General features: G+C 44.2%; 1 protein-coding gene across 1 annotated transcript in view; it reads right to left on the bottom strand.

Moving 5' to 3' along the window:
• Positions 1-26,389, bottom strand: part of EYA1 (EYA transcriptional coactivator and phosphatase 1) — a 144,696-nt gene that overhangs the window by 26,140 nt on the left and 92,167 nt on the right. The window contains exon 12 of the mRNA XM_016153718.2: positions 21,060-21,149. Within this exon, the coding sequence (XP_016009204.2) occupies positions 21,060-21,149 (90 nt within the window). The remainder of the gene's footprint in view (positions 1-21,059; positions 21,150-26,389) is intronic.

Raw genomic sequence — 26,389 nt, 5'->3', positions numbered from 1 at the left:
CTGGCAGGTTTTGCACTCAGCACCCATCTGAGCTAGGCGGTGGGTGCCTTAGCTTAGAAAAGTGGTTACTGATGAGTGTGAATTTATTTACTAAGGGGCTGCTCTGTTCTAGGTGTCTTTTCCAGATGCTAAGGACACACCATTTAACGGAGACCCTCCCCACTTTGGAGCTAAGATTCGAGTGGGACAGACATCCAAACAAGAGAGTATGCACAAGGTATAGTATGTCAGATAGTGAGAAGCACTAAGGAGAAAAAACACGGCAGGCAAGGGAAGTGATCAGTGCTGTGTGGGTGTCTAGGGAGAGCGCCTCGCAGGCCGAGGAAAGAGCAAGTGCAAAGGCCCCGAGGCAGGAAGGCCCCACAGGCGGCGGGAGGAAGGAGGGGCAGGGAAGAGAGTCGGAGGGGGGAGGGGGAGAGTTCTGTGGGGGGGAGGGGTGGCAGGTGACAGCGAGGAGCTGGCTTTGGAGGCTGGATCAAGTTATGAGTCCCTGCCCTCAAGGTACTTAAGAGTTTAGCGGGGAAGACAGAAGTTAATAACTAAATATATGGGTGACAAATGACGGTGTGCTAAATGCTGCAGAACCCAAAGGGACATCATCTTGCTGAATGGCTCAACTCCATTAGGTCCAAGAGGGTGGCAGAGGTCTGAAGACTTGAAATTACATTTTGCTAGGTCATGGAGGGACAGCAGGGCCCACCGTTTATCCGGGTAGCTTCTGTGGTGACGGCAATCACGTAGAGAGAGGACTGGCAGGCTGAGGGAGGTGGTCCACACTCGCTGAGGCTGCGCTGGCAGCAGAGCTGTGTGGTCCCAGAAGGCCCGTCCGGACCTCTACCCTCGATGGCTGTGGAGTCGGGGAAGGTGGCACTCACTGGGGCCGGCATCCTTCCCTCTAGGACGTACCCCGACTCCGAGCCGCAAGGAACTCGGGGCTCGGTGAGAGAAGGGGCTCTCGAAGACAGTGTCCTTTGCCCCTCAAATTACAGATACGAGACCCGGGCTGGGGGCCGGATCGGGCTCAAAGGCAAGGAGAGGGTTATTTTCTGTTCGCTGCCTTCCAAGGGGATGTCAAAATCAGCAAATTTTTTTTTTTTTTTTTTTTTTTTTTGCACGAAGGCTCCATGCCAAGTCGCTAGTAGAGTAATATACACTTAGCACTGTGGTTTAAACATTTTCCCAAACACGCCCGGGGCACGAGCAGGCAAAGCTGCGACGGATCCCTCACTCGGAAAAACGTGGGTGTCGCTGAAGCCTTCGGCCCGCTGCTCGGGTCCGGAGGTCGGGCCCTCCCTGTCCGGACGTCCCAAAGCACCCGATACTGAACACGCACTGGCGCTTGGTCCCCGATCTGTCCTATGATGGTACTTGGTGTCCCCTGAGGAGCAGATTCCTCCTCCTCCCAGGACACGGCGAACCACTTCGGTCACAGTCCTTTCTGACACACGGCTTCTCCCTCAGACAGACCCTACTTCTCTGTTAAATGAGGTTACTAATTTGTGATGAAAACAAAATAGGATTAAATGTTATAACCCAGTTTACGGGTGAAAAATGAAGACGCAGGAAAGTTAAATGACGTAAGTGCCACGACGCGGGGTCTGACCCCGACTCACTGTTTCTTCCCGGGCTCCCCCAGTTTCACGGGTGATAGCTGCCCGCTCCGTGGGGCGGCCCTGACCTAGGTCCTCCGGTGAGCCTGGGGGACTCCGGCTGCACTCCCGCCTGCGCCCGGAGCGCGGGTGCGAGCCCCCCGCCTCCCCGTCCTCCAGCACGAGCCCGACCTTCGCCACCCGCCTTATGGTCCCATCGGGAGCCCCCGCAGGTGCAGAGAGCGCAGGATTAGGGCGACTTGGCCGCAGTGGGTCCGGGTAGGAGGTCGGGGGCTGGGGAACAAGGCCTCGGCCACCGTCACGGCAGAGGGGCCAAAGCGGGGCAGACGGCTCAATCCGGGAGGCACGTGCCGCGCCCCGGGGCCGCCTGCAAACCTCAGTCCCCGTGACAGCCTCCGACAACCACGTTTCAGATAAACGCCGCAAACCAAGCGGCCGGGGTTTCCCCCGCCCCGCGGCCCGCACTCCGCGGAGGCGGGAAACAAACAGAGCCACCGAGCTCCACTGACCGGCGGCCTCGCGCGCGGCCCGCTGAGCCCTGGGGGCGCCGGCCCGGCAGACGCCCGCGTGGGCACCTGGGGGGGCCGGCCACGCGTGTCGCGGTGGGGGCAGGGACGGGGCCACCGGGGACGCCTTCACGGGCGTGCGGCCGGGGCGTGCGCGCCCTCAGCGCTCTGGGCGTACTGTTATCTGCCTGTCTTGGTCCCTTCTGTCATCATTCTTGGCACTGCAGCTCAAGCCGACCTTTTTCTGATCCATTATCATCTCTGGCCTTCCCGGGCCGGGCCACAGACACGTCGTTTCGCGCCAAACGCAGGAATAACTCTGATTTCGTATAGGGGCTCACATGCAAAATATTAAGTTATGGCGGAATTTTTCTGCAAATATTTATTCTGCTTTGATATTGTAGTGGTTGTACTTTTCCCTCAAGACTTTCACTTGTGCCATAATTATGTAAAAATATACCCTAACATTCAAGTTAGTTTAGGAAAATTAATACAAAGAACTGAGACAGTCACAATGGGTCTTACTGTCTGTGCCAAGCACAGTGACGTAGCGCCCAGCCCGCGGAGGCGCTGTACCTCTGAACGCGACGCTAGAAATATAAACTCCAAGAAAACGGGAAGTCTTTGCGTAAACAGGCTCTAAGCAGAGACTTCGAGGCTGGCTGCACATTACGAAAGAGATTAATATGCAAATGGTACGAACATGTCTTGGGAGAAGTCGAGTTACACAAGCCCACATTCTGCTGAGCGAGGCTATATTTGCTCCATTTTCCGAATTTACCACGAGAAAGTTAACACCGTACTGCCAACTAATCATTTCAATACTTTCCTTTACGAAGTAGAAATGGGAGGAGAACGGAGCCAGTAGAGAAGGAGCTGTTTTCACACTGAGCCTCTGCATCAGCGTGTCTACCGAGACCAGCTGGCGTTGGCCAAGGCGGGGTCGGGCTCTGCTCCCTCCTGTCATCGAGCAATTACGGCCCTTGCTCTGACCGCCCCACTGAATGATAAAGACCCTTGCTCGACACCTTAGACGTCTACAAGTTAATGCAAAGTTTTCTTCGACAACAACGACAAAGTTGAATCTTGCAGAATACAGGAGTATTTCCAGTACCGTTGAAACAAAGTCGCACAGATTGTCAGGGCTGTGACAAGTGATCGGGAGTGCTTTAAGAAGAAAAAGGGGGGGGGGGAGACATCCCCTTGTGGATCTGCCCACATCACCCTCTTTTATTCACAGCAAATCTATACTGGACAGGTGGCATTACAGAGTGGCCAGTATTTGAGTGACATATTTGAAGGGAGTGATTTCCATAATGGCTTTTGGAAATAACTCCTGACTCCCTAGATATTTTTATAACTTCTTTGGAAAAATAAGGTAAAATGGGTCATCCCGAGAGACTGTCCGTGATTCAGAAGTTCTGTGCAGGGGGAGATGGGGAGTCAAGAAACTAGCCATTTGATGGGAAAAGATATGAAGAATTCTGCTTCGAGTTCACTGACAGATTCAATACATCAGCCTCTGTGGTTAAGAAATTCTGTCCACGAGTTGGTACATTTGCAGAAACCAGATTTTTATTTGCATATTTCTCTCTGCGCTGACTGATGTAGAATAACGTGCGTCCTAAAGACGCGACTCAGCCCTCACTGCACTTGCCAGCGGACGGCGTGAGGAGGGTATGTGCCCCCGGCCCTCGTGCCCAGCGGCACGGACCGGCGGCATGCATGCCTACCTGCGCACACCTCGCGACCTTGCGACGGCCTCTGGCTCCCCACCACGGTGCTTCCTTGCAGAAGAAAAGAGTGTAGAGTCCCCCCTGGCTCAGGCACCGGAGGTGAGGGCGAAAGGGAGTTTTTTGAAATTGGCCTCATTCATTCTGTTTGACAATTCGGGGCAGTTCGAGTTAACGAATTAAAACACAGCTGGGCAATTCTGCTTTAACTTCCCACTCTCCGCTGCCCACTCCACATGGCAGTGGTGCTGACATGCACCTCGGGTCCCTCTGTGCAGAGCCCGGTTTTGGTAAGGTCAGGATGACACAACCTCGGAGCCCAGGATGACACAACCTCAGAGGCCGAAAGGCGGAAAATCTTCAAATCTCAGAAACTTGTAAGGGGAGTTCTAACATCTGTGTTTGAGATTTGGTAATGAGATGAAACTTGTGGAGACATGCACTGCTTGTAATTATTCTTTTTTACTTACATAGCAGTGTTTTAATATAGTTAATGCTACAATACCCTGTAGGGATTATCTAAATGAGAGAGAAATTTTACTAGAATTATGTTTATACAGGCTAGACATTGGTACTTGTACTCAAAACCCAAGATCTGAATGACAGTAGTTTCAACAAAGGCAAGATATTAGCTATTTCAATCTGATTCTGTTTAGATGAATATTCGTAAAATCTTTAGAGGATAAAATCTTTATGAAAGTATCTGAGGATGGCCTATTCAGGCAAAAGATAGAACGAACTCTTTGAGCTATGTATTCATCTATGCACAACGTTACGGTAAATATTTAAAAACACTAAATAAAACTTTTATAGACTCTTAAGCTTATTACTAATAATTAAAGATGAAGACATGTTCTTAAAATTTTTAGTATCATAACAGTAATTCCTGTTAAAAATGTGCTCATCGAAAATACGATGTCAGGATAATACCACTCCAGCACGTAGCTCAGCTAATTCCAAAGGCATTATGTGAAGCTAGCTCCTTCTAGCGAGCGGTGCCGGGTCACTACGTATGATGTCACGTGATGTCAAGAAGGTTGGGGAGCCTTCTTTCTCACCACGAATACCTTCTTACCACATGATTATACTAAATATTTTTGTCTTTATCCACACTCTCAACCTTGGGGGTGAAGAAAAGAAAGTCTTACTAAAGAAAGCCAGAGACAACTGAAAATAAGCTTTTAAAACAAAACGAGCGTATTCAAAGTGATTCAATGCTGTGTTTCCAACAGAAACGGGTTAATTTAATTGATAATTATGGCCTGTATTACACTAGACCGAATGATATCAACACGTAATTTTCTTGTCTCTAAAAAAGTATACAGCGAATACCTGACATCTGATGCTACAAGATCCATCTTTTATTAAGTTATGATTTATGCAATCGCACGATCAATTTCAGTGCATTCTCCATCCCTACCCCATGCTATTATACACAGAAGACTTCTACCCAAACACATGGCTTCATTTATAGTTCAGCTAACGTAAGAAGACGTGGCCTTTTATGAATTTGTATAGTAACCAGTGAAGCTGCTACACACCTTGGAATATGAATAAGGGTCCTGCATTAGTGTTTGATAACACGTCAAACTGTAGTATACAACTGAATCATAAAGATATCATGCACGTTTTTAATTCTATCATGTAAATTTAAAGTATTAAGATAAAATATTAAAGACTGACCTAATTACAAAATAATTCAGAACCTTAAAGGAAAAGAAAACTCAGTGCATATCTAACATGTCATTCTTCTGGATACTGGGTGAGGGCTGCTCTTAAGAAGCCGCCTTTGATTTACTGCTGAAGTGATTTGTTTGCCACGGGTTTACTCAGGTTTACTCGTCACTTTGTGAACATAATTTGTCACTGGCAACAGTGTCTTTTGTAACTCCTGTGGCCTTTCTTTTAGAGCTGTTATTCCTGCTGAGCATATCTGCTAAGGAAGAATTTTTCATAGTGACATTAGCTCTTCTCTTGCTGTGAATAATCAGTCTCATAAAAATCATTCTTTTTATTGAGAACTTGCTTCCAGAAACCTGGAAAATACCCAAACCAGGGAAACTTTTATCCTTTTCTGCATTCACTTTCCTTTAACCCTCACTGCCATTTGAAGAAAATGAATCACATACTAATTTATTCATGAACTGTTTAACTATAAGTTTCAATTTACACAGAATAGTCCAGTTTTGATCACATATCAAGCAATGAACAAAAGCTGTAGTATAGAATGGATCATATTTTAAGAGGGTTCTTTAAAATATATGCAACAAATGAAAGTCCCAATTTATCGCCATTCCATGTCTATTGATTCTTCTTTATTTAACCACAAACTGTAGGTTGATACAATTTTTAAAGAAATATTTGAATTTAATTGGATTTTCAACTGGTTCTTTTTTTTAGGGGTGGGGAGTGAAATTTGAAAATTTGAAGATCAATTGATCAGTTTTAGTTAACAGCCAGATGACTTTACAATAGTAAGAAATACTTCATTTTGTATAAAAGAATGTGTAGCTCAGAACAACATCCTTAGCTAATAAATTAAGAAAAATTCTCCAAGCTGATTTCCTCTGCCATATAATTATTCCTGACTCTGGAGAGAAAAGTGTGCAGAACCAGACATAGGACTTAAAAACAAAGGTTCTCGTGAGCTGCAGGAAGATCACATCACCACCTTCCCCCACCGTCAGCCCCTCCGGGGGGGGGGGGCGGCGGAGGAGGGCCTCTGAGGGGCGCTTGCTTATTTAAAAAGTTCTCTTCTCTTCCAAGTGTCAGTGGGTCTGAAATTCCACTGCCCGAAATCATTCCTCTTGAATCTTTTTATAAGACAGAGAGTTAAGGCAATGGGAAGTTAATTAAGCTCTATTACTCCGGTGTGAACTGTCCTGTCTGATAAATTTCCTCCCACTGGGGGGCCAGAGGTGTGCCCCAAACCACTGGGTGTCAACAGAGGATGGGGAGGAGCGGGTGGCTGAAAGGAAAATGAAGGGAAAGATGTTGTCCACGCGAAGTCTCCCTATAAAACCCACCCTTTTCCTCGAAAACCCACCCTTTTCCCGTGACTTAATTTTTAAAGCAACAAATAATCATATTTAGGTTATTTACATATTATTCAGAGAAATACTATATCATTTGCCCTGATATAACATTACTATTATATATGTTATGTAGTAACTGTGGCAATAACTCTAGAAAACAAATAGGACATACATTCTGTATTAAGGACTGATTGCCTATTTATACACCGAGCACCAAGCACACAAAAATAAATGAGATGCAGAGGCTTTACAGACACGAGGAAGAGATGGAGAGAGAGGGGGTACAGGCGAGTGTCCCCACAATTTTCTCTCAGTGAAGGAACTAAAATGCTCACAAAGCTGTGAGACCGGAAAATGGAATTCTTCCCACTTCCCGTCCTTCCGACACCCCTATGCATCGCCTTCGGGTTCATTTTTTGTTCTCCCAGGAAACACAGCAGAAGCTTCCTGGTGGGCGTGGGGGTGGGGCCGATAATATATTTCACTTCTGTTTCTGTCTCTGCCTTTTAACCAGAAAGCATTCAATAGATGCTTCCGAAAAATTAAATTAGAAGCGCTTAATAGATTCCGATGCGATAGAGCATGCAAGGACCTCTGTCATGAGCCTGAACCTTGCCTGTCCCATGTCACGTCTGTCTGTCTGTCTGTCCCGCACATCCACTGCAGTCTGCATGCTCCTGCCAGACCAGTCTCGGCCGCCCCAGCCTCTCCCCTTTTACCACTCGATGGTTTGCCTTTGGCTTGCTGGAGCGCCTTCTCTGCCTCCGGTCAAAGCGATGTCCTCTGCTACACTTTAATTGGCTTCTTCACCTTTTCAACCCCAGAGGTTCTGTAAACTACTGTCTGATAACAGTAGCGACAATTACTGAGAGCCTACTATGTGCCAGGCACAGTGGCACGTGTATTATCTGTTATTTCGGATCCTCCCTAAAACCCTACATTTGATGGTTAAAGAAAATGAAGACATATCATCGCTGCTGGGTATCTCACCAGATAATGAATTCTTTGTCTTTTTCTCCCTTTTAATTTTCTAAATAGGATTCTATTTCTGCCTATCTTCTATGTGGACCAAGTATGTAGATGATACTGAATGAAACCTTCCAGATAATCTGATTGACAGAATTATGAAAGAATTGATGACTCAATCAGAAGTTAATCGATAATGTTGCTACGTTATGTCACCGAAGTGTTCGAGAGCAGTTTTGTGAAAACAAATGTATTTTGTCTGATTATAAAACGATGCCTACTCACGAAGAAAATTCATGCGAAATAGACAAGTACACAAAAGAAACTTCTATTCCATCCCTCGGAAGTAATCACGCTTAACATCCTCCGTCACCCTTCCCGTCCTGGGACCGAGCGACTGGATTGCCCAGGTTCTCATGCCCGCACGGAGCCCACACGTTAGTAGGGCGCATGCCCCGCAGAGGTGGGTGACCCAGATGCAGGCGCTTTCTGGCTACTTTCCCCTCCACTCCTCATTATGTAATCAAGATCTTTCTATGCGAACGAATCCCCCACACGACCTGTTGAATTGCTGCATACGATTCTGTTTTACGCACGTTTCAGAGTTCTATGAACTGAGCAGCGGCTGATGGTTTCCAGTATTTTCTTGGGCTGTTAACTTTAGCGGAGCAACGACTGTCAGGCTTCCCTAGGATTTTGCTCTGAGCATCTAAACAACGCGTGGAGCTCGGCACAGCCATCGCTCAATAAACGCCGACGCGAACGACCGTCCCGAACCCGCCTGGACCCGTCTCCAAACCCCACCGACCCCCTGAGGCCACATCGGGCTCCCCGCACTGACACGTTTCGTGGCTCAGCCCATCATCACACACCTTCTGCTCGGAACCTTCTTCCCTAAAGCCCGCCCCACACCGCTGACCCTTCCACGGCAGTCTCTGCGTCCCCCGCCTTCTTCTGAGGGCCCGACGGACGCTGAGCTCACGTGGTTCTACGTTCCTCGAGGACAGCATCGTCACCGGGTTTGCCATCGTCCCTGAAAACGGTTTCGCAACGTTCATTTGATTCTTACCTCAAACGCGAAGAGTTAAATTTCCTCTAGGATTCTGGGGAAGCCAGTGCCAGTCCCCACGAGGCCTTGGCCACGTGAGGAACGGCTTCCGCCTGCGCCCATTTGAGTGGGTATGTGATTATCAGTAGGATGAATTGCTCACTTCCAACATTTAGAATTTAAATAATTCTTGTATTCTAAAGAAAGTAAATACTACTACTTTAAAGAGAGAAAATGTTCTTATTTCACTATAGTTCTACATGGCCTTCTCACACACATGCTAAACACCACCTCTCAACTGTTAACTTTTCAAGCTACTTATTTTTGGCTTAGGAGAAACATCTTAGCTACGAGTCCAGTCCGACTGCACCGACATGTGTTTAAAACGAAGAATTCCCACCAACTGCAAAGGATGACATCTCGGACGTGAGAGCTCCCTTTCACTTTCTGACAAGGGCCCGACACCGGAAGATAATCCCAGTCGGTTATTTTCAGAGCGGCGAGCAAACTTACCAATAATGTCGATCGAAACCGCATCTCCTCCCCGGCCCGGACCTCCACCTGCCTCACAAAGGGGCACCGCGCCATTAGCAGCACGAGCAGGCAGGGTTCAGAAAGCACTTCCTCCGAGATGCAGCTAGCACACGGGGCCGCGCTGAGCCAGACAGAGGCCCTATTGTAGCCGCACGGAAACGGGAGAGGTCTCCAGGGATGGCAACTCAAACACATTTGGGGGAAGTTGAAGTTACCGGCTTTATCTTGCACTAGTCAATTAAAAAGAAATTCCTTTCTCCACTAAGCAAACTTCCTAGGAAGGTAACTGAGTAAAATCTGGCTTTGCAAAGTGGTGACTCTCTCCCAGACTGAAGATTAGTGAGCACCTGTCAAAATCGAGACTCTAAATGAAAGGTTTGTCATATGTGACACCAACGGGTCAATTTCACGGGATTTTTAAATAAACGAACGGCCATCAGCCAAGGACGTGAAAAGTGGAGTGGCGTTTCCAGTCAGCAGGAGGGAAGGCACTCTGTGCGGGAGGCCCGCCGTGTGCCAGACCCTGGACAGGGACCCCAGGCTCGCTGTCCCCTAGCTGCTCAGGGCCCTGGGCCGCCTCCGGAGCCGGTGAGGGTCGGCCGTGTGAAGGTCACGTGCCGGTCGGAGTGAGGACTGGCCTCGGCCTGCTCCAGCTCTGAAGTGTCCAGTCCTTCCTCGGAGCACACCGCCTCCCAGCGTTCTCACCCATGGAAGGGGGACCACGCAAAACCGGGCCGACGGCCCAGGGGGCGGGCATCCGGCAGTCTGTCCGGGCGACCGAGTCGGCTCCGCGCGAGCCGTTCCATTTTTTGAATCAGGAATCTTCTCTATGCACGCAGATTCTGTGTTCCCAAACAAAAGTTTCAGAGAGACCCCTGCTCTGAGATCACTTTTCTTTTTCATTCGATGCATTCTTCCTGGGATTCTGAACCAATTTCACGGGCGATGACTTCGAGCTCAATCCTCCTTTCTGAGCTCCGGACTTACACTCACAACGCTCGCTGAAGCCCACCTGTGTGTCCGGCATACACTCGCCATCTCAGGACCGCACGCGGCAGCTTGCTTCAAAGGCCGGCTGACCCCCCCACCCCCACCTCACTGCTCAAGCCGGAAACTCTGCCTCTTGCTTCGCGACCCCTGTCGAACGCATTCCCCGTCCTTTCTCAATGGCTCTCCCATCTGGCCCGCACCCTGTCCCCACGAGCAAGCCCTGGTGGCTTCTCACCCAGATCGCCGGCGCCTCCGACCTCGCGAGTCGGTCCGTCTCCGCGGTCGGTCGTGCCAACCATTCTTCAAGGCCCACCCTTGCCATTCGGCACGAACTCCGCCTTCCTCTGTCCTTTGCCTCCTGTCAAAGCCAAGTCCTCTGCTACAGTGTGACTGGTTTCTTCTCTTTTTCCGCCCCAAGGTACGTCCTGTAAACCACTGTCTGATAACGGCGGTGACAATTACTGAGAGCCTACTACGTGTCAGGCACGGCGCCCCGCGTTACACGTTGCAAGGCCTTTCGCGACCGGCTCCGGGCTCGGGCGTGGCCCCCAGCTGCTCGGCCCGGTCCCTGAGCATCACGCTCTCTCACACCCGAGTTCCCTTCCGTGGGAACTCACGCCTCCGCCACGCTCGGCCTTGCCACGACTCCCCAGTTACGTAGTGGTAGTGTTATCCCACTACCCGGGAGAAGTCATTTTTTATTGTAGAATTTTTTTTTGTAACATTTTTAGTGTACAAAACTTTTATCTTCTTTTTGATTACATATCTTTTTTAAAAAAGATCCTTAAACTGGAGCCATACTGTATATCGTTTTATATCATACCTGTTCCACGTATATTGTGTTTTGGCATCAAGGATTTTGAAAGTATGACTGAAAAAAGGATAATATCAAAACTTAACAGCTCGGATAATTCCGACTGTTTTTAAGATTGTGATTAATCATTTACTTTTAAAAAGCTGACGTTTGCAAATGATAAAAACTCATTGTAGACTATTAATTTGAAAAAAATTTAGGAAAAATTACAGAAACATATGAGAGGCTCTCTGTACCAAATCCAGTGTTAAGAGCTCAGAATTCGAGTGAGCGAGTCCTGGTCCCTGCCCTCAGGAGACTGCCTGGTGGGGACGGGGGCGGGCAAGGTCACAAGGTCACGACAGAGGATGGGACGCACCCTGCCGTGAGAACGGCCTTCCCTCGCGCCACGGAGCCCAGCCTCCCGCCTGCACCCGTGCCTGGAGACGCCGCCTTCCTTCCGACCCGTGACCAGCCCTGAGCTCGCGTCCTGGCCCCACTCGCTCTCCCACCCGAGGACTCCGCACCTCGGCTGTCCCCTCTGCCACACCGCCCGGCTTTCCTTTTCCACCCGATCATTTCCCTGCCCTCCGAACACCTTCTGTTTTAAACGACCGACGACCGCGCTCCCCTCCACGCGCCGCCCGCCCTCTGCATCCTGCCCCCGTGGGAGCTCTCGGCCACCCTCACCTCGCTGCCCCCTGCTCTGACCGGGCTTGCGTCTTCCCGCCACACAGCGGCTCCCCCCAGCGTCAGCACCAGCCCACGGTGCGGCCCAATCCCAGCCCCTCGCCGTCCTCGCCTCGCGCACCTTCGGCAGCACCGGACACAGCGCTCCGCCGTGGCTCGCGGGTGAGGCCGCTCCCCAGGTTTCGCTGGCGCCTCACCCCTGCCCTCCCCTTCGCCGTGGACTCCTCGCCTCTCCCTTGAGGGCTCTCCTTTCTTGGTCCCATTTCTGATCGTCCGCGCCGAACGCTCGGTCTCCGGCTGCTTCTCTTCCGTGACGCTCTTCTGGTCTCCCGCCTCCGTCATCGCAAAGCTGCGCCTTCAGGTTCGCCTCTGCCCCCTGAGACCCGGACCCACACGCCCCTGATCTCGACTTGGATGTAGATTTCGCGTTTCTAACTCAACACGCTCCATGCAGGATACCTGAACACGGCTCCCCCCGTCCCCGACCTTGCCACCCCAAACCCTCTCTCCCTCATCTCCGATAACGTGACCACCCGCCCGGGCGTCCCCCGTTCCGCTCTCCTCCTCCTCCCACCTCTGATCCGTCAGCAAACCCCGCCGGCGCGTCCACAGGTCGCACACAGCGCCAGCTCCGCAGCGTCTCACTGGGCCCGGGGCCATGCCGGCCACCGCCCGCGCCTCCCCGGCCGGCCGCAGCCGTCACGCGCTTGGTCTCACGGCTCCACTCTCGCCTCGCGCATGTGGTAACCAGACTGACCTTCTGAAAATGCGAACACCCATCTATCACATCCATCCTTAAAATCCTCCAACGGCTCCCCACTACGATTAGGAGAAAAAAAAAATCCAACTTCTTCGCCACAGTCTATAAAAGGCCCTTCATGGTCCAGACGCTGCCACTGCCCCACCCCCCTTCGCCCTGTCCCAGTCGCACTGATTTTATCTCTCGGAGAAGCAGAAGCTCACTCCCACCTCAGGGCCTTTGCACGTGCCACCCCCTCCGGCATGCCTCCCCGCAGATGCAGCCGCTTGCCTCCCAACGTCCCGCCTTCCTTGGACATGCCTCTTCCTAACCATCGCAGCTAAAGATGCTCCACTCCAACCCACGCCTTATCCATCGCTGTTCGACTTTGTTCGCAGCATTTATCTCCACCTGAGATTATTTTATTCACATTGTGTTCACTCCCCTCCTCCCACTCCCCCCGAGGAGAGTGGCTCTGACTTGGTCACTGCTGTACCCTCGGCATCTAGAACTGGGCCTGGCACTTTAGTAGTCACTCGAATATTTATTGACTATTTAACGGAGGACAGAAGCAACGTGGTCTAAAGAGATCACGAAATACTGTGAGCATCAAAGTTTTTGGAGCATTGCAGAGAAACGACATTTCTAACTCATCATCGAGACTGGCAATTTTTAAATATATTTACCTCCAGTGACTTTTTAATGTGACAGATGCTACAGTCAGGATCGCATTGCATGATTTATTTTGTAGACTACTTATTATTAAACTTTAAGTTATACCATGGTAGCTTTTAAAAATATATGTCCCTCCAGTTTTTTTTAATGTGCCACAATTTTTTTAAAAAAGGTAATAAACTTTTTTTTAGAGACGCATTAGGTTCATAGAAAAATTGGGCAAAAGGTACAGAGGTGTGTCCATGTGCCCGGCCCCCACACACGCACGGTCTCTACACCATCTCACAGAGCGGGCGCCGTCGTTACAACCAATGAACCCGACAGACACGTCTCCATCACCCGAAGTCCCTGGTTTACATTAGTGCTCTCTCTCACCACTGTGTATTCTCTGGGTTTTGACAAACGTGTAATTATGCGTATTCACCATGCCATACCCTACAGGGCAGCTTCGCTGCCCTAGAAACCCTCTGTGCTCCACCTGCTCATCCCTCCCTCCTCCTGAACCCCGGCAACCAGTCTCCACAGTTTTACCTTTTCCGGAATGTCGTATACTTTGCATTGCACGGTATGCAGCCTTTTCAGACAACGTGCCATAAGTTTAAACATTAAAGTGACACTGTATTGTACAGCCTATTTTTCAAACTTGAAATGGACCATAAAATTTCCCCTATGTTTAATAAAGTCTTAAAACATTTTTCCATGAGGATGCACTGTGGTTTATTTCATTAATTTATTTTTTGATATTTAAAATAGTTCTATACTGTAGCGGTAAAAAACACTGTTGGAGATATATCATGAGGTTGAGCGGACTTATAGAAAGTGTTGGACCTGAGTTAGCATCTGTCACTCAGTAGATGTGTGACAGACAAATTTTGTTTTAACTGCTCTAAGCTTCATTTGGCTCCTCCATAAAATGGAAATAAATAATAGTGTTTCTATTATAGAAATATTGGGTTATTAAGTGGAATGATGTATGTTATACAGAGCATTAGGACAAGTATTCAATAAATGCTTATTACTACTGTATCAATTATTTATCTACAACTCTCTTAGAATATAAGCTAAAAGTAGAATTACTCAGTTAAAGGATCAAAACATAAGGTTCTGAATACATATTACCAAACTGCTTTTCTGAAAACTTATCTCAATTTTATCCTTGTCAGGAGTGCATAAAAGTGTTCATCTTACTGTCCTGTAGACCACATTAGTAATTTTAAGTCTTTGCCAACTTAACGGGCAAGAAGCTCAACACTTACTCTCTGACGCTTCTGAATATTAGAAATGAAATCCAACACTTCATTTTGTCATGTATCCGGGGAATTTGAATGTTTTTCTCTTGTGTCTGTCTGTTCATGTCCTTTGCTCATTTCTTCTATTGAGCTAGTTCATGTTTTCCTTAATGAGCTGTAACAACATCGGTTCATTTTATTGGTGAAAATTATTTTGTTTTTTAATATTATCTATGGCTTTAAAAAATTATGTTCCATGATTGCAAAGGAAATAAGTATATGTCATAGTTTGGAACATGCAGAAAAGTACAAAGAAAATAATAAAACCTCAAATCCCAGACAGAATTAATGTTAAAATTCTAGAGTATATCTTTCCATATATTTTTTGTTCTTCCATTTATTTATAATTCTACATATATTTACTGGGTGCCTTATAGGGGCCGACACTGTGCCAGAGAAATAGCAGCGAATATATTATATATAGGATATATTATTTTTTAACATAATTGAGAGCAAATTATATGTGTGTATACTCCTCAAAGTACTACTTTCTAAAAATTAACTTTTACTAAAAAAAGTACATGCTACAGCTTAATGAACTTCTACAAATAGGGCACGCTCATGTAACCAGCACCCAGGTTAAGAAAACAAATGATCAGATTTCCATAATTTGGAAATATTTATTATAAATACTTTATCTCTGATTAGTAAAAATTCCTAGATTTATAATTAGTGCAAATGGCATCATTCTTTTTTAAGGCTCTTGATCTTTACTGCCAAATGGCTATCCCAAAACTAATTTCGGTAACAAGGCGGTATCTCCTTTCAGTCTACCTATATTTTCTCCTTGCGTTTTATTTTTTCATATTTTAACTCACCTATTTCAGCATATAAATTGAATAATCCACCCTTTCACTGTTAACTTGTTTGGTTTCATCTGACACACACAACATTTTTCTACAAGTTGCGTCTGTATTTGAGCTATCTCTTCCGGACTGACATAGCCCAATGTCAAAGTCAGGCCAAAATGTCTTCATAATATTGTAGAATTATAAAGTATTTAATATTTGGTTGAGCTGGATGTTTATTATTACTCCTCTTTGCCCAAAAAAATTTATGTATTTTTGCCTGTTTATTCTTTCAAATGAATTTTAGAATAATTTTTTTCATATTACAAAAAAGAAAATCACTTATTCAAACCTTCCTTTATAGTTCTCAGTAGGATGTCATACTTTTATTCATAGATTTCTTAAAAATGCTTCTTATTAGGTCACTTTTTTTCTGTTTTGTTTTTGTCCCGTAGCTACTGCTATTTTAAAATTATTATTTAATTAAAATTTCTACATGAATGGCTATATTAGAAGGCTATTGATTTTTAAATTTAATTCTGTAAACTTTCACTTTTCCGAAGCCTATTATAGATTCTAAGACTATCCTAGGAGATTCTCTTCAGTTTTCTATGTATGTCAATTCATCAACAAAGAACAGTAATTTTAATCTCTTTCATTTCATTAATTATAGTTGATTACTTATTACACTACCCCAAACTCCTAGAACGACAGTGCCCATGCAGGGCATTCTTACTTTGATTCCATTTGTGTGACAATTTGCCTCTATTATTTTACTGTTAAGAACAATAGTGGTTGTTGTATTAGGTAAATACCTGTTATGTTAAACAGGTATCTGATTCAATTTTCTGATGAACATGAGAGCTAAGGAAATCTTTGAATATATTTTTATATTTCTATATTTTACTTCAGATAAAATAAAAATAACAGAATTTTATAAAAAATGAAGAAATAAGAACACTTAAAATTATCAGTAATAATAATGGATAAAATGTGAGCGTTGATTCTTATTGGCCATGAGTTACGATATATTTAAATTCAATACACATTTATTATGTCTAATAATCATCTGTTGCTTGAAAAATTAATTAATTAACAGAGTTTTGATATTTTTGTTAACTAAAGAAATGGATAAGGCCTGGAAACCACCTTAAAGCATAAAGGGACAAAGTCAGTTCTTGCCTTCATGGGGAACGGAAATCGCTATTCTAACAGATCAAAATTCAACCTAACAAACACTCAACTCATGGTCCACATGTGTAAGGCAATACCCTGGGTGTTACGGAGGACTTTAAAAAATGTGATCTTTTATACTTGCTAAATTTATCAGGAGAAAATAAGTTAACAAGAGCCTATGGACAGAGCTGAAAATGACAAGCGGCTTATATGTGTGTGTGTGTGTCTACGGGTGCGTTTATGTTGGGGATGTCATTGTGGATGTGGCTTCCCCGCCTCGCGGGGCCAGGCTTGGCTGATGGCGGGTACTGAAAGCAGAAAGCGGCACAAGCTCTTCCAGAAGCGTCTTCTCTGCCAGCATCCACGAGACCCTTCCTCAGGCGGCAGAGGACCAGAGGACCAGAGCCTCCGGCAGCCGGACCCTGGGCGTCAGAGTTTCTTCATGTGTATTTATAGAGACTAAAGCATTTCCTAGGCAAATTATATTTCTCAACTCAAAAACACCAACTTCTGAAGCACTTTAAAATGCTCACGCTCTGGAACGCATCGCTGGGAACGGACACTACTTAGCGGTGGCGTGACTGATATTTCAAAGAGAGATTTTTTCCCCCTGGCTAAAAATAAATTTTTAAACAAGATATATTCAAATAATGAACAGGTGGTAACCTAAGTTTTAGAGTAATACAATATTATCGCAAATTTAAAGACTGAATTAAACCGAGGGGCAAGCGAATGTTTCTGCTTTAGAAGAAAAGCATCACAGCTTACTTCCTCTACGTTGCGGCTTAGAGACGGTCCTCCTTCCTCTGGCCTTTGACTTTTCAAACTCAGGCACCTTCTGTCTCGGGCCCTTTCTTAATAGAAATGATGAAAACAAGGAGCTAAAGAGCAGGTGCTTAAAACCAGACTTGGGATAAGAGTCTACATAAGAAAGGACGGAGTCTTCACGCTGTAAATCCTGACACCCAAGAATCCTCGGCTCTGTCCCAACCATCCAGTGCACAACGCACAGTGCACTGGGAGAGTGAGGGAGAGGGTTCCAACACGGCTTCATACCTGGCTGGGTGAACGTGGTGTACACGACACCTTCCTGTGCCTACGTCCCACAGAGGACGAGGGGAATGTCCCTGCTCCTTCGCAGCCCTGATCCCTACAGGAAGGAGTGCGGCCTGAGAGCAGACGCCTGAGGGCCACCACGTCAATCATACTGGTAACGATGGCAACCACCGCGCCAGTTAAACGGCATTCACGCCAGACGGAACGAGAAAATTCAACATCAGTTTACACCTTATGTTTATTTGGACTTAATATCCATCTCGATGAAATATTTTCCTTTAACTGTGGAAAATCTAGCAGGAGAACTGGCCAACGGCAAGTTAAAATCGAAACATTTATCGCTTCCTGAAGGCCTTTCCTCACTGTTTGCAGACTGCCTTTCAATAAAAATCCAACGGCAAGAACTTTCTCCATTCGGTCAGAAAGAGTCATACTTTACTAAAGAAACCGAAAAAAAAAAAATCTCCAGTTCCATACTGTCATTTATAAAAAATGATTTCCACATAAGCATCATCGTAGTACACACAGAAACCTTTTGGGAAAATGACAGGCAGGGTGTTAGACCTAGAAACAGAAAAGCCAGAAGTAGACTATGGAACTAAAGTCCAAGCCCTTCTCTCTACTGGGATAAAATATTACTCCCTTTGAAAACTACGTCTCCGTCACCCATATTCCTTAGCATGTCAAACATTATCACATTGGTTCAAAAAACTCCAAATTTCTCCCTCTTATTTTGTTTTTTGCAGTGTCAACAAAATTAATTTAAACTGTGATTGCTTTTCTTAAGAGTTGTCACTAAGGGAGATGACGAGCAAGACTTTTAAAACTAAAATGTTATTTTTTTTATTTATTTAAGTTTAATTAAGATATTTTAAAATTAAGATCATATCCTCCATCTCCTAAAGATTATCCTAATAATCGTTCCAGGCACATACTTTGATAACACGAGAACTGGTACTGGCAGCCTCTCGCATAGTGTGTTTCTTCGTTTCGAATCTCTCAAAAGCCAAAGCTGTGAAATACCAAATTATGCAGAGGGGTAGCTGGCAAAGGAGTTAAGATTTTAAAAAGAATATGGGGCCAAATGTGAACACTAACAGTTCAGAAATCACACTTGAAGCTAACTAATAGGTTGTTAATCTCCTTGAAATTACTTGCACCAGAGGTCTTGAAAAGCTGGAAACATGTAATTTAAATGTTCGCGTTCCCTACCACAGTGCACTGCTAACTGGAGTGTGAAATCAGGCATTACCACATCGTTTCAGCCTGATGAGATAATTTTGGTTTTCTAGGAGTATTATGCCAACACATTTATTTTTGTCAGGAAATAATTTTACTTTTTATTTTGAAAGAAACTAATATTTGCGATGACCAGTCCAGGTTTGCCGAATTACAAAAATATAAAATGAAAGACTGAAATACGCATAAGAACCAATTCATTTTTAAAATATGCAAATTTAGAGTAAGTAAGTAATTTCCAAGAACAGAGGCTAAATGAATTTTTCCTTTATACCTTCATATTATTCTAAAAACTAAAATGACTTAAAATCAACTTTTGTAAGGTTACAAGCTTAAATAATTTTTACACTATATTTTTTTATATTTGTTGAATTATACCTTCATTTTTTCCCTTTCTTTCTCATAATAGTCTGTGTGCCAAGAACGGAATCTGATATTTCAATAACTGTGTAGACCCCTAGCTTTTTTTTTTCTTAATTTGGGCTTAAAGAAAAACAATATCCCCTCCCTCCCTAAACCAGGACTTTTAATATATACTTTTATTTTAGACATTCTCTATATACAGTTTAGCATGAATAATGTCAGTAAACAAATAAAGATCTGGCTGTATCATCAAAACTGGGTTCAAAAGTTTTTCAGCTTATATTACTTTGCCTAACTTCTCACTTTTTGTCACAGATTTGGCACTGTATAGACAAGCTATGGCATTTTTTAAAAGACAGAGTTTATAAACAATAGCAAATTACTGCTAATTTCTTCTTGATGGGTGCTATTAACACCTATTAACATCAATAAGAGGAACAAGGTTGTACCTGAGACAAAATATCAGCCTAGCCTGTATCATTAGAAACAAATGCAAACGTTGGGAGGGATTTGAACTTACTAGGAAAATATAAATTTTTTTTTTTTTACTTTCTCTTATAAAGTGAGTCACATCCATGAATTAGAAACAGCTTTTGAAAATAAGTATGATTATTAAGCTTTTCTAAAGGCAATTCTGAACTTGTCACTCACTTGGAATATATCTACCTTAAAAACTACTAATGCCTTACATGTAATTTCCTTAAGAAAAGCAAACATTTTAAATGCAAAAAAAAAAAAAAATATATTTTACCCTAAGTGTAAAAATAAATATTTCAGTAAGGAATGGAAAAAAAAAATAAAGCACATTTAAATAATTTCATTGCACTGTAAGTCGCCAATTCGTCTGTGAGTAGTTTCATTGCAGATGAAAAGAAATCAAAATACAGGACAGATGTTGAACAAACCACATTTAAGTTCTGTCACATACTGGCATTTTTCAAATGATTTTGGCTCATCTATTAAATAAGGTGCATTTTGCTTGATTTCTAAAGGGAAACATCAGGAAATATTTAAAGGCCAATTGCTGCCAATTAACTTTGATCAGTAAAAGTTCTGTTTGAATCTTTCAGATTCTTCTCCTGTCTGAAATAACATACATTTATAAAATCTAGCAAAACAACAACTTGATGAGTAATGCCTGTTAGCAACCCTACCACAACCTTGCTTAACAGCAGGATTTAAATAAACAACTGTCTCTATTAAGAAGGGAATGAAATGTAGCTATAGTCGTGTTTTCTCAGAATGTAGAGACAAAAAACAATATTCTTTATTCTTGAACTTCTGCTTACCGAGATCATGTCTGCAAAACACATTTAACTAGTCATCTTACACAAGTTCCACCCCCCACTCCCTACCCAAATTATAATAAAATCATCAGCAGTTTGACATGAGAAATCCTGGTACCCAAGGAGAGGCCTGACTAAATTGTCATCCAAAAACTGGGCCGGCCAGAAGGAAAAGCAACCAACCCAATACAGTGACAGTCTGACGCGGACAGCATATGCGAGTCTCACAAATTCTGTTGGATTCTAAAGGCAATCTATCTCAACGGTGACTATGTAACTGAGAAATCCGTAGCTTCTGCTCATCAACACAGTTGAATATTTGCAATTCTTAACGTCCAATTTTAATCATGGGGAATCTAACTTTGAAATACGACAGCCCAAGCAAAGCAAACATCATGAAGGCAAAATTCACCACCATACAACCGACAATTACTTGATCTCATTATTCCAATTACGTATTAAAAATAATATCTCATTATTATAAGACCAATCACCTATTCTCAGACACGCAACATGAAGTGTGTATAAAATAACTGAACTTACTTCTAAGTCATTGAAAAATAGATGTGTGTCTGCCAAGTTGAAAATCATCTCTTCCATGCGCAGTCCAAGGGAAACTGAAGTAGGTGGATCCTAAAATAAGAATTTTACAGGTCAAGAACATATATACCTTGGGTTACATAAAATCTAGTGTCACATTAAGAGGGAGTCTGTGTTGGGAAAGGCCAAAAGTGACCCACTGGGCAGCTCGGGCTCCAGACGCTTTTGGTGTGCATAATTTATTCTGCAGCAAACTTCAGTGACTAATTTTATTTACAAAGTACCCCAAATGTTGTTGGTACTTTGCATAAGAAGTAACTTGCTTTTTAAAGTGTTACAGAAATATAAAATCTAGAGTTATTTAGATATGCAAAATTGAGGACGTCCAGTTTCAAATGTCTGTTTCAGGAGCAAAAATTTAGTAAATCAAGAAGTCATTGTTTATTTTATACCACAATCCATTAAGAGTGTCTAAAACCATCATCACAAATATCGGAAACTAGATACATATGGATTGATTTCAGAAGGAGAAGGGCAGTAAGTACTAATTTTATTGCAGATGATAACTATCCTTATTTTTTATTTATTCAGACTGCCTGCCAATTTTTAGAATACTCAAAGTAGGAAGCGATGGCCATTCTGACCACCTGGCACCATGCCCAGCTCAGGCAGCTGATCTTGACATTCATGTGACACTATCCAGTCATCAAACAGCCAGGACTGTACCCAGAGGGGAGAACCAGCATTCTGAGGCGTCCAGTGACTTCTACTCAACACTTCACACAACCCACATCCTGATGACAGTCACTGGCACTGAGATGAATCTGGAGAATATAAATATATTTGCAGGTTTTTATGGTGTTACTGTATTCCTAATGTAGCAAACTAAGGAAACAACATGATTCATGGTGGATATTCTGCGTAATTAGTGAAGAAGGAAAACATTTCTGTAGAGAAAGGATGCCAGGATGTGAGTTCTTGAAAGTTTTGTTGGCATTCTAGTAACACCACCAACTTACACAAGCATGGCATTTAAAATTTTCCAAAGAACAGTCCTTTCTGATACACTATTTTATTATCATAGCAAACTTCTTGAAGAAGTACAGATTCTAGTGGTATCATCATTTAATTAGAGAAATAGGTTACTATGCCTTCACATAGCCTCCCCCCCCCCAATCTGGCTGGGGTATACTCTGTGTATCACCCGTCTTTGGGTTTTATAGGCAAGAACATAAAACCCAGAGAAAATACAACTCTTGCTATCGAATCCTGGCTGACATAAACCTCTCTGCTGTTTCCTTTCCGAAGCTCGAGACTTGCCTGTGTCTTGCTCTCTACTCCCCACGTATCCGGTCTACCATGTCCCTCAGTATCTACCTCAAGCGCCGCCTCCGCGGACGCTGACGTCATGCCAGAATGGCGCACGGCCCAGACTCAGGTGCCTCCACTTGCTCTCTCACTTCAGAGTTCTCTCCTCCTTGGGCCTCCCTTCGCTCATCTAATAAATCAGATGGCTAGAGGGCAAACACGCTGTTTTCACAGAACGAGCGGAATTTTAAAATTCTTTTAGAAGTACTCTTATGCCTTAATTCGGCACAAGGGCACGTGTTTGTACACCTCAGGTGGCCGGGGATGGAGCGATGGGAATGGAGACTCATTGTGCCTGCCACGGGCCAATCAGCTGTGGCCAGAGAGGTGGAGTCAACCCCGCCAGCCCCGCCCACTATTAGCTCCGCCCGCATTGCTAGCCCCGCCCGCACCGTTAGCCCCGCCCACACCGTTAGCCCTGCCCACACCACTAGCCCCGCCCGCACCGCTAGCCCCACAGACACCCTGCCCACATAGGCCAGGGTCTACCTTTCGAAAATGCCAGACGAGGCACAGGAGAGGGTTTGGGAAAACATGGCAGGATGGCATCGCTGGTCTTAAGTCCTCTCCTGCTTAGACCTTCTTTGCCAGCGGACCGACAGTGGAAAGGAGGCACAGAACACAGCATTGCCAAATGTCGGGTGGGGGGCGGGAGTAGGTTGGCAAAGGGTTTAGCAAACACCCCAAGGTTCATAAGAGGGCAGAGAGGAAAGAAAAACGCAGAGGCCGAGAGAGTGCGCAAGAGCTGCGCGGGACGGATGGGTGAAAACACTTCCCTCGACTTTCGCGCGCGCGATGATTCATGTCCCTTGGCATTCTCAAACTGTCCCTGTCCAATGCCATCTAAACTCTGTGAAACTTCATAGGCTTAGAAGAACTAAAAACAGTTTACCAATAAGTAAAGAAAACCTCATTGAATCTTGTTTTCACAGGAAATTGCTCACTCACTTGGATTCTAAATTATCAGCAGGAGTGCTGAGAAAAGCAAATGCTCAAATACGCTCTAGAGCAGAATTAACCAGTGGGGTGAGTTCAAACAGCTGCTTCTAAAACAAAACACCTGACTAAGGTGTTTACTCCCTCTAGTTCAGGCCCGTAAAAATACACCGACTTGTCTCATAACTAGGTCAATGAATCTTTTTACGTGGCAAGGCAGAAGAGACTCATCACATTTATTTAACTGCCAATCCTGGAATTTATGTACCGTGGTATTGTTACTTTTGAAAAAGTATTATTTCTCCTTGATATGGTTGCTTATTTATGCCACCATCAAAAGAATTACTTCATTGTTTGTTAATATATAGCATACTTTAACTTTTCTTCATAAATTAGAGTAATGGCTTGCTAGTAGGAATACTAATAAATTTTAAAGGCTTGTTCAGTCCTGTGGTCAAATATAACACAGATGTTGGCCTTATTTACCTTTTAATGTTTTTCTCTTTTGTTATTAGCTTTCATGCCTTAACAGTTTTTATACCTGCCACTCTGCAGTATTGTCACAAAACATTTACTACAGTAAAAGAACAGTCTAAGAGTTAACTGAAATGAGAGAATTTTAGAATAAGATGGGGCTCTAGTCCAGAAAGCTGTGTTTCTCAAACTTTTTCTTAACCACAGTGAAAAATACATTTTGCGTATCCCTGAAATTTACTGGATTTCGTTAACCAATGTCGCCATAAAAAATAAACAAACCTTTAAAAAAATACATTTTGCACTATGATCTAGTAATACACCTATGTATCTACCCACCCCGACGCCCCCATACACACACACATACACACACAGCTGAAATAATGAAATGTAGGCAGAAGAAGAGTTTTCTTACCATGTGGGGTGTACTCTGATATTTTCTATTTCATAGCCCGCTAACGTGTCACAATCGACAGTTCAAAAAGCAGAGCTCTAGAGGACACCTACTTTTGGTCTGAGAGACAGAGACAGTGAGCGTCAGTGGTGGGGTGCTTTGCTGGTGATAACAAAGCGGGCAGGGTGCAGAGTCATGTCACCTCAAGTGTTCCATGTCAGAGGAAACCAACAGCAGAGCAGACAGATGATCGTGTCCACAGATTTGCTTACACGTTCTAGCAACTGTAGCTCTCATAGAGGCTAGATTTCATTTTTGTTATAATCTCTTAATGCCTTTCACATTTTTTAAATGTCTGACACAAGTCCAATAACGATAAAAGCTAACATCGAACGGTAAATAAGTTAGTCATAGTTTGATGGCTTATTTTGGCATATTTAGAAAAAGAGAGAAGAAACATTTTTTAGACCAAAACTGAGACATTAAAATCACCATGTCTTCGGCTTAATCTTACTCTTTTCTCGTGCTTTGCCGTAACGAATTCCAGAACTGCAGTCATGAAACGGTTGCTTTTAAAACCCCGTGTTTTGTTGCTTTTGAAAAATTATAGAGCTTTGCCTCCACTTCAAAGAAACACCTCTTTTTGAGTAGACCCTTTTGCCAGATATGCCCATTCTTTGCTGATCTTGACCGCTCTGTGGCACTTGCTACTTCTGTCTAATGTCTTTTTGACATTTCTCCTTCCCTGGTGCCTACCACACTATCAAACTTTCCTGGGCATCTTCTCAGAATGATTGTCCATCACCTGTCCCTTAAATGATATTGATCCTTAGGACTGTTTTCAGCTACTTCTCACCCTATTGACACTGCCTCACAGACCCCAATACACCCATGACTCCATCTACCACCCCACTCCCCGCCATTAAAATCAGATCTCAACTGTGTGTCCACATATCAGGTACCTATTGGTCAATTCTACTTGGATGCCCCACGGAGCATCATATTTCCCCCGGAAAACCCCTGTTTTCCTTCTTTGGAGAAGAGCATCCTCCAAAAGAAGGAAACTTTGGCGTTCTTCTAAACAGACTCTTTTGACCCCCACACCAAATCTAATTTATTTCCCCCCCAGCCACGTGTCTCTTTTGTAGATATACACAGTGGGCTCCCTCATAGGCCTCCGCCCGGGGACTCGCCATGCCCGTCTCATTCTCCTATCTCTTTTAGGGAACATCCAGGCACTTCGACAAGAGCGAAAGGCCCATAAATGTCTGACTCTTGCTTCTCTCACTTACCTCTCAACATATGACCTGTTTATAAGCTTTTTAACGTTTTTTTTTTTTTTAATCATGAAATCTTCTTTAAAAGATGTCTATGTCTAGACAGAGGCCTAATATAAAAGTGAAGGAGCTCTGATGGAAGTTTCCACAAAAGACCTTAAAGAAAACTGGGGCCCACAGTCAGTCTGCACTGGTTGTCACATTCGCATCCTGAGGTCTCTGACCAGCATCAGCCCAGGGTCTCCGCCATGATGCTCCCCAGCCGGGCTCACCGGCTGCTGGGTAGCACAGCTGTCTGTACTGCTGTCTATCCCTATATCCTCATCTCCGCACAGTGGAACCTCGCACAGTGTCAGGCACAGGGGCTTTCCCGAAGTCGGGTGGAGGCACAAATGAATGAAAAACAATAAACGGAGTATTTCGAATATTTCCAATGAAGAAAGAATAAAATATTAATTTTGATTTTTTATTAGTTGTTAGTGTTCAGTGTTGGGGGGAAAAAGGCCTAGATACCTAGCTTAGGAAAAATAAATGGATATTTGAATCCTGAAATCATTCTATCTATAGAATATAGTATTAAACATGTTCATTAATAATACCCGATTAATTTGTGCCTGATTAAAGAGCAGTGCGTTCTTAGAGTAACTGCTCCCAATACTTACCTATCTACTTAATGAAGTGTATAATGTTAGCATAATATCAGCATACGATATATATTTTTTTAAACTCGACAGTGGCATGCATTACAACATTCTGCAAAATATATTCTTCTGTGCTCTGCAATTTAGGTCCCTAGTAAAAACCGAATAGTGTAGTGAAGAGGCTGAAAAAAAGAAACTACAATTGCTTTGTCATTCTTGTTTAATGAAGAAACAGTACAAATT

Source organism: Rousettus aegyptiacus, unplaced genomic scaffold, assembly GCF_014176215.1.
Source record: "Rousettus aegyptiacus isolate mRouAeg1 unplaced genomic scaffold, mRouAeg1.p scaffold_m13_p_15, whole genome shotgun sequence".
NCBI lineage: Eukaryota > Metazoa > Chordata > Mammalia > Chiroptera > Pteropodidae > Rousettus > Rousettus aegyptiacus.
Note: the sequence above shows the minus strand (reverse complement) of the source record. Positions and strands in the feature narration are given on the sequence as shown.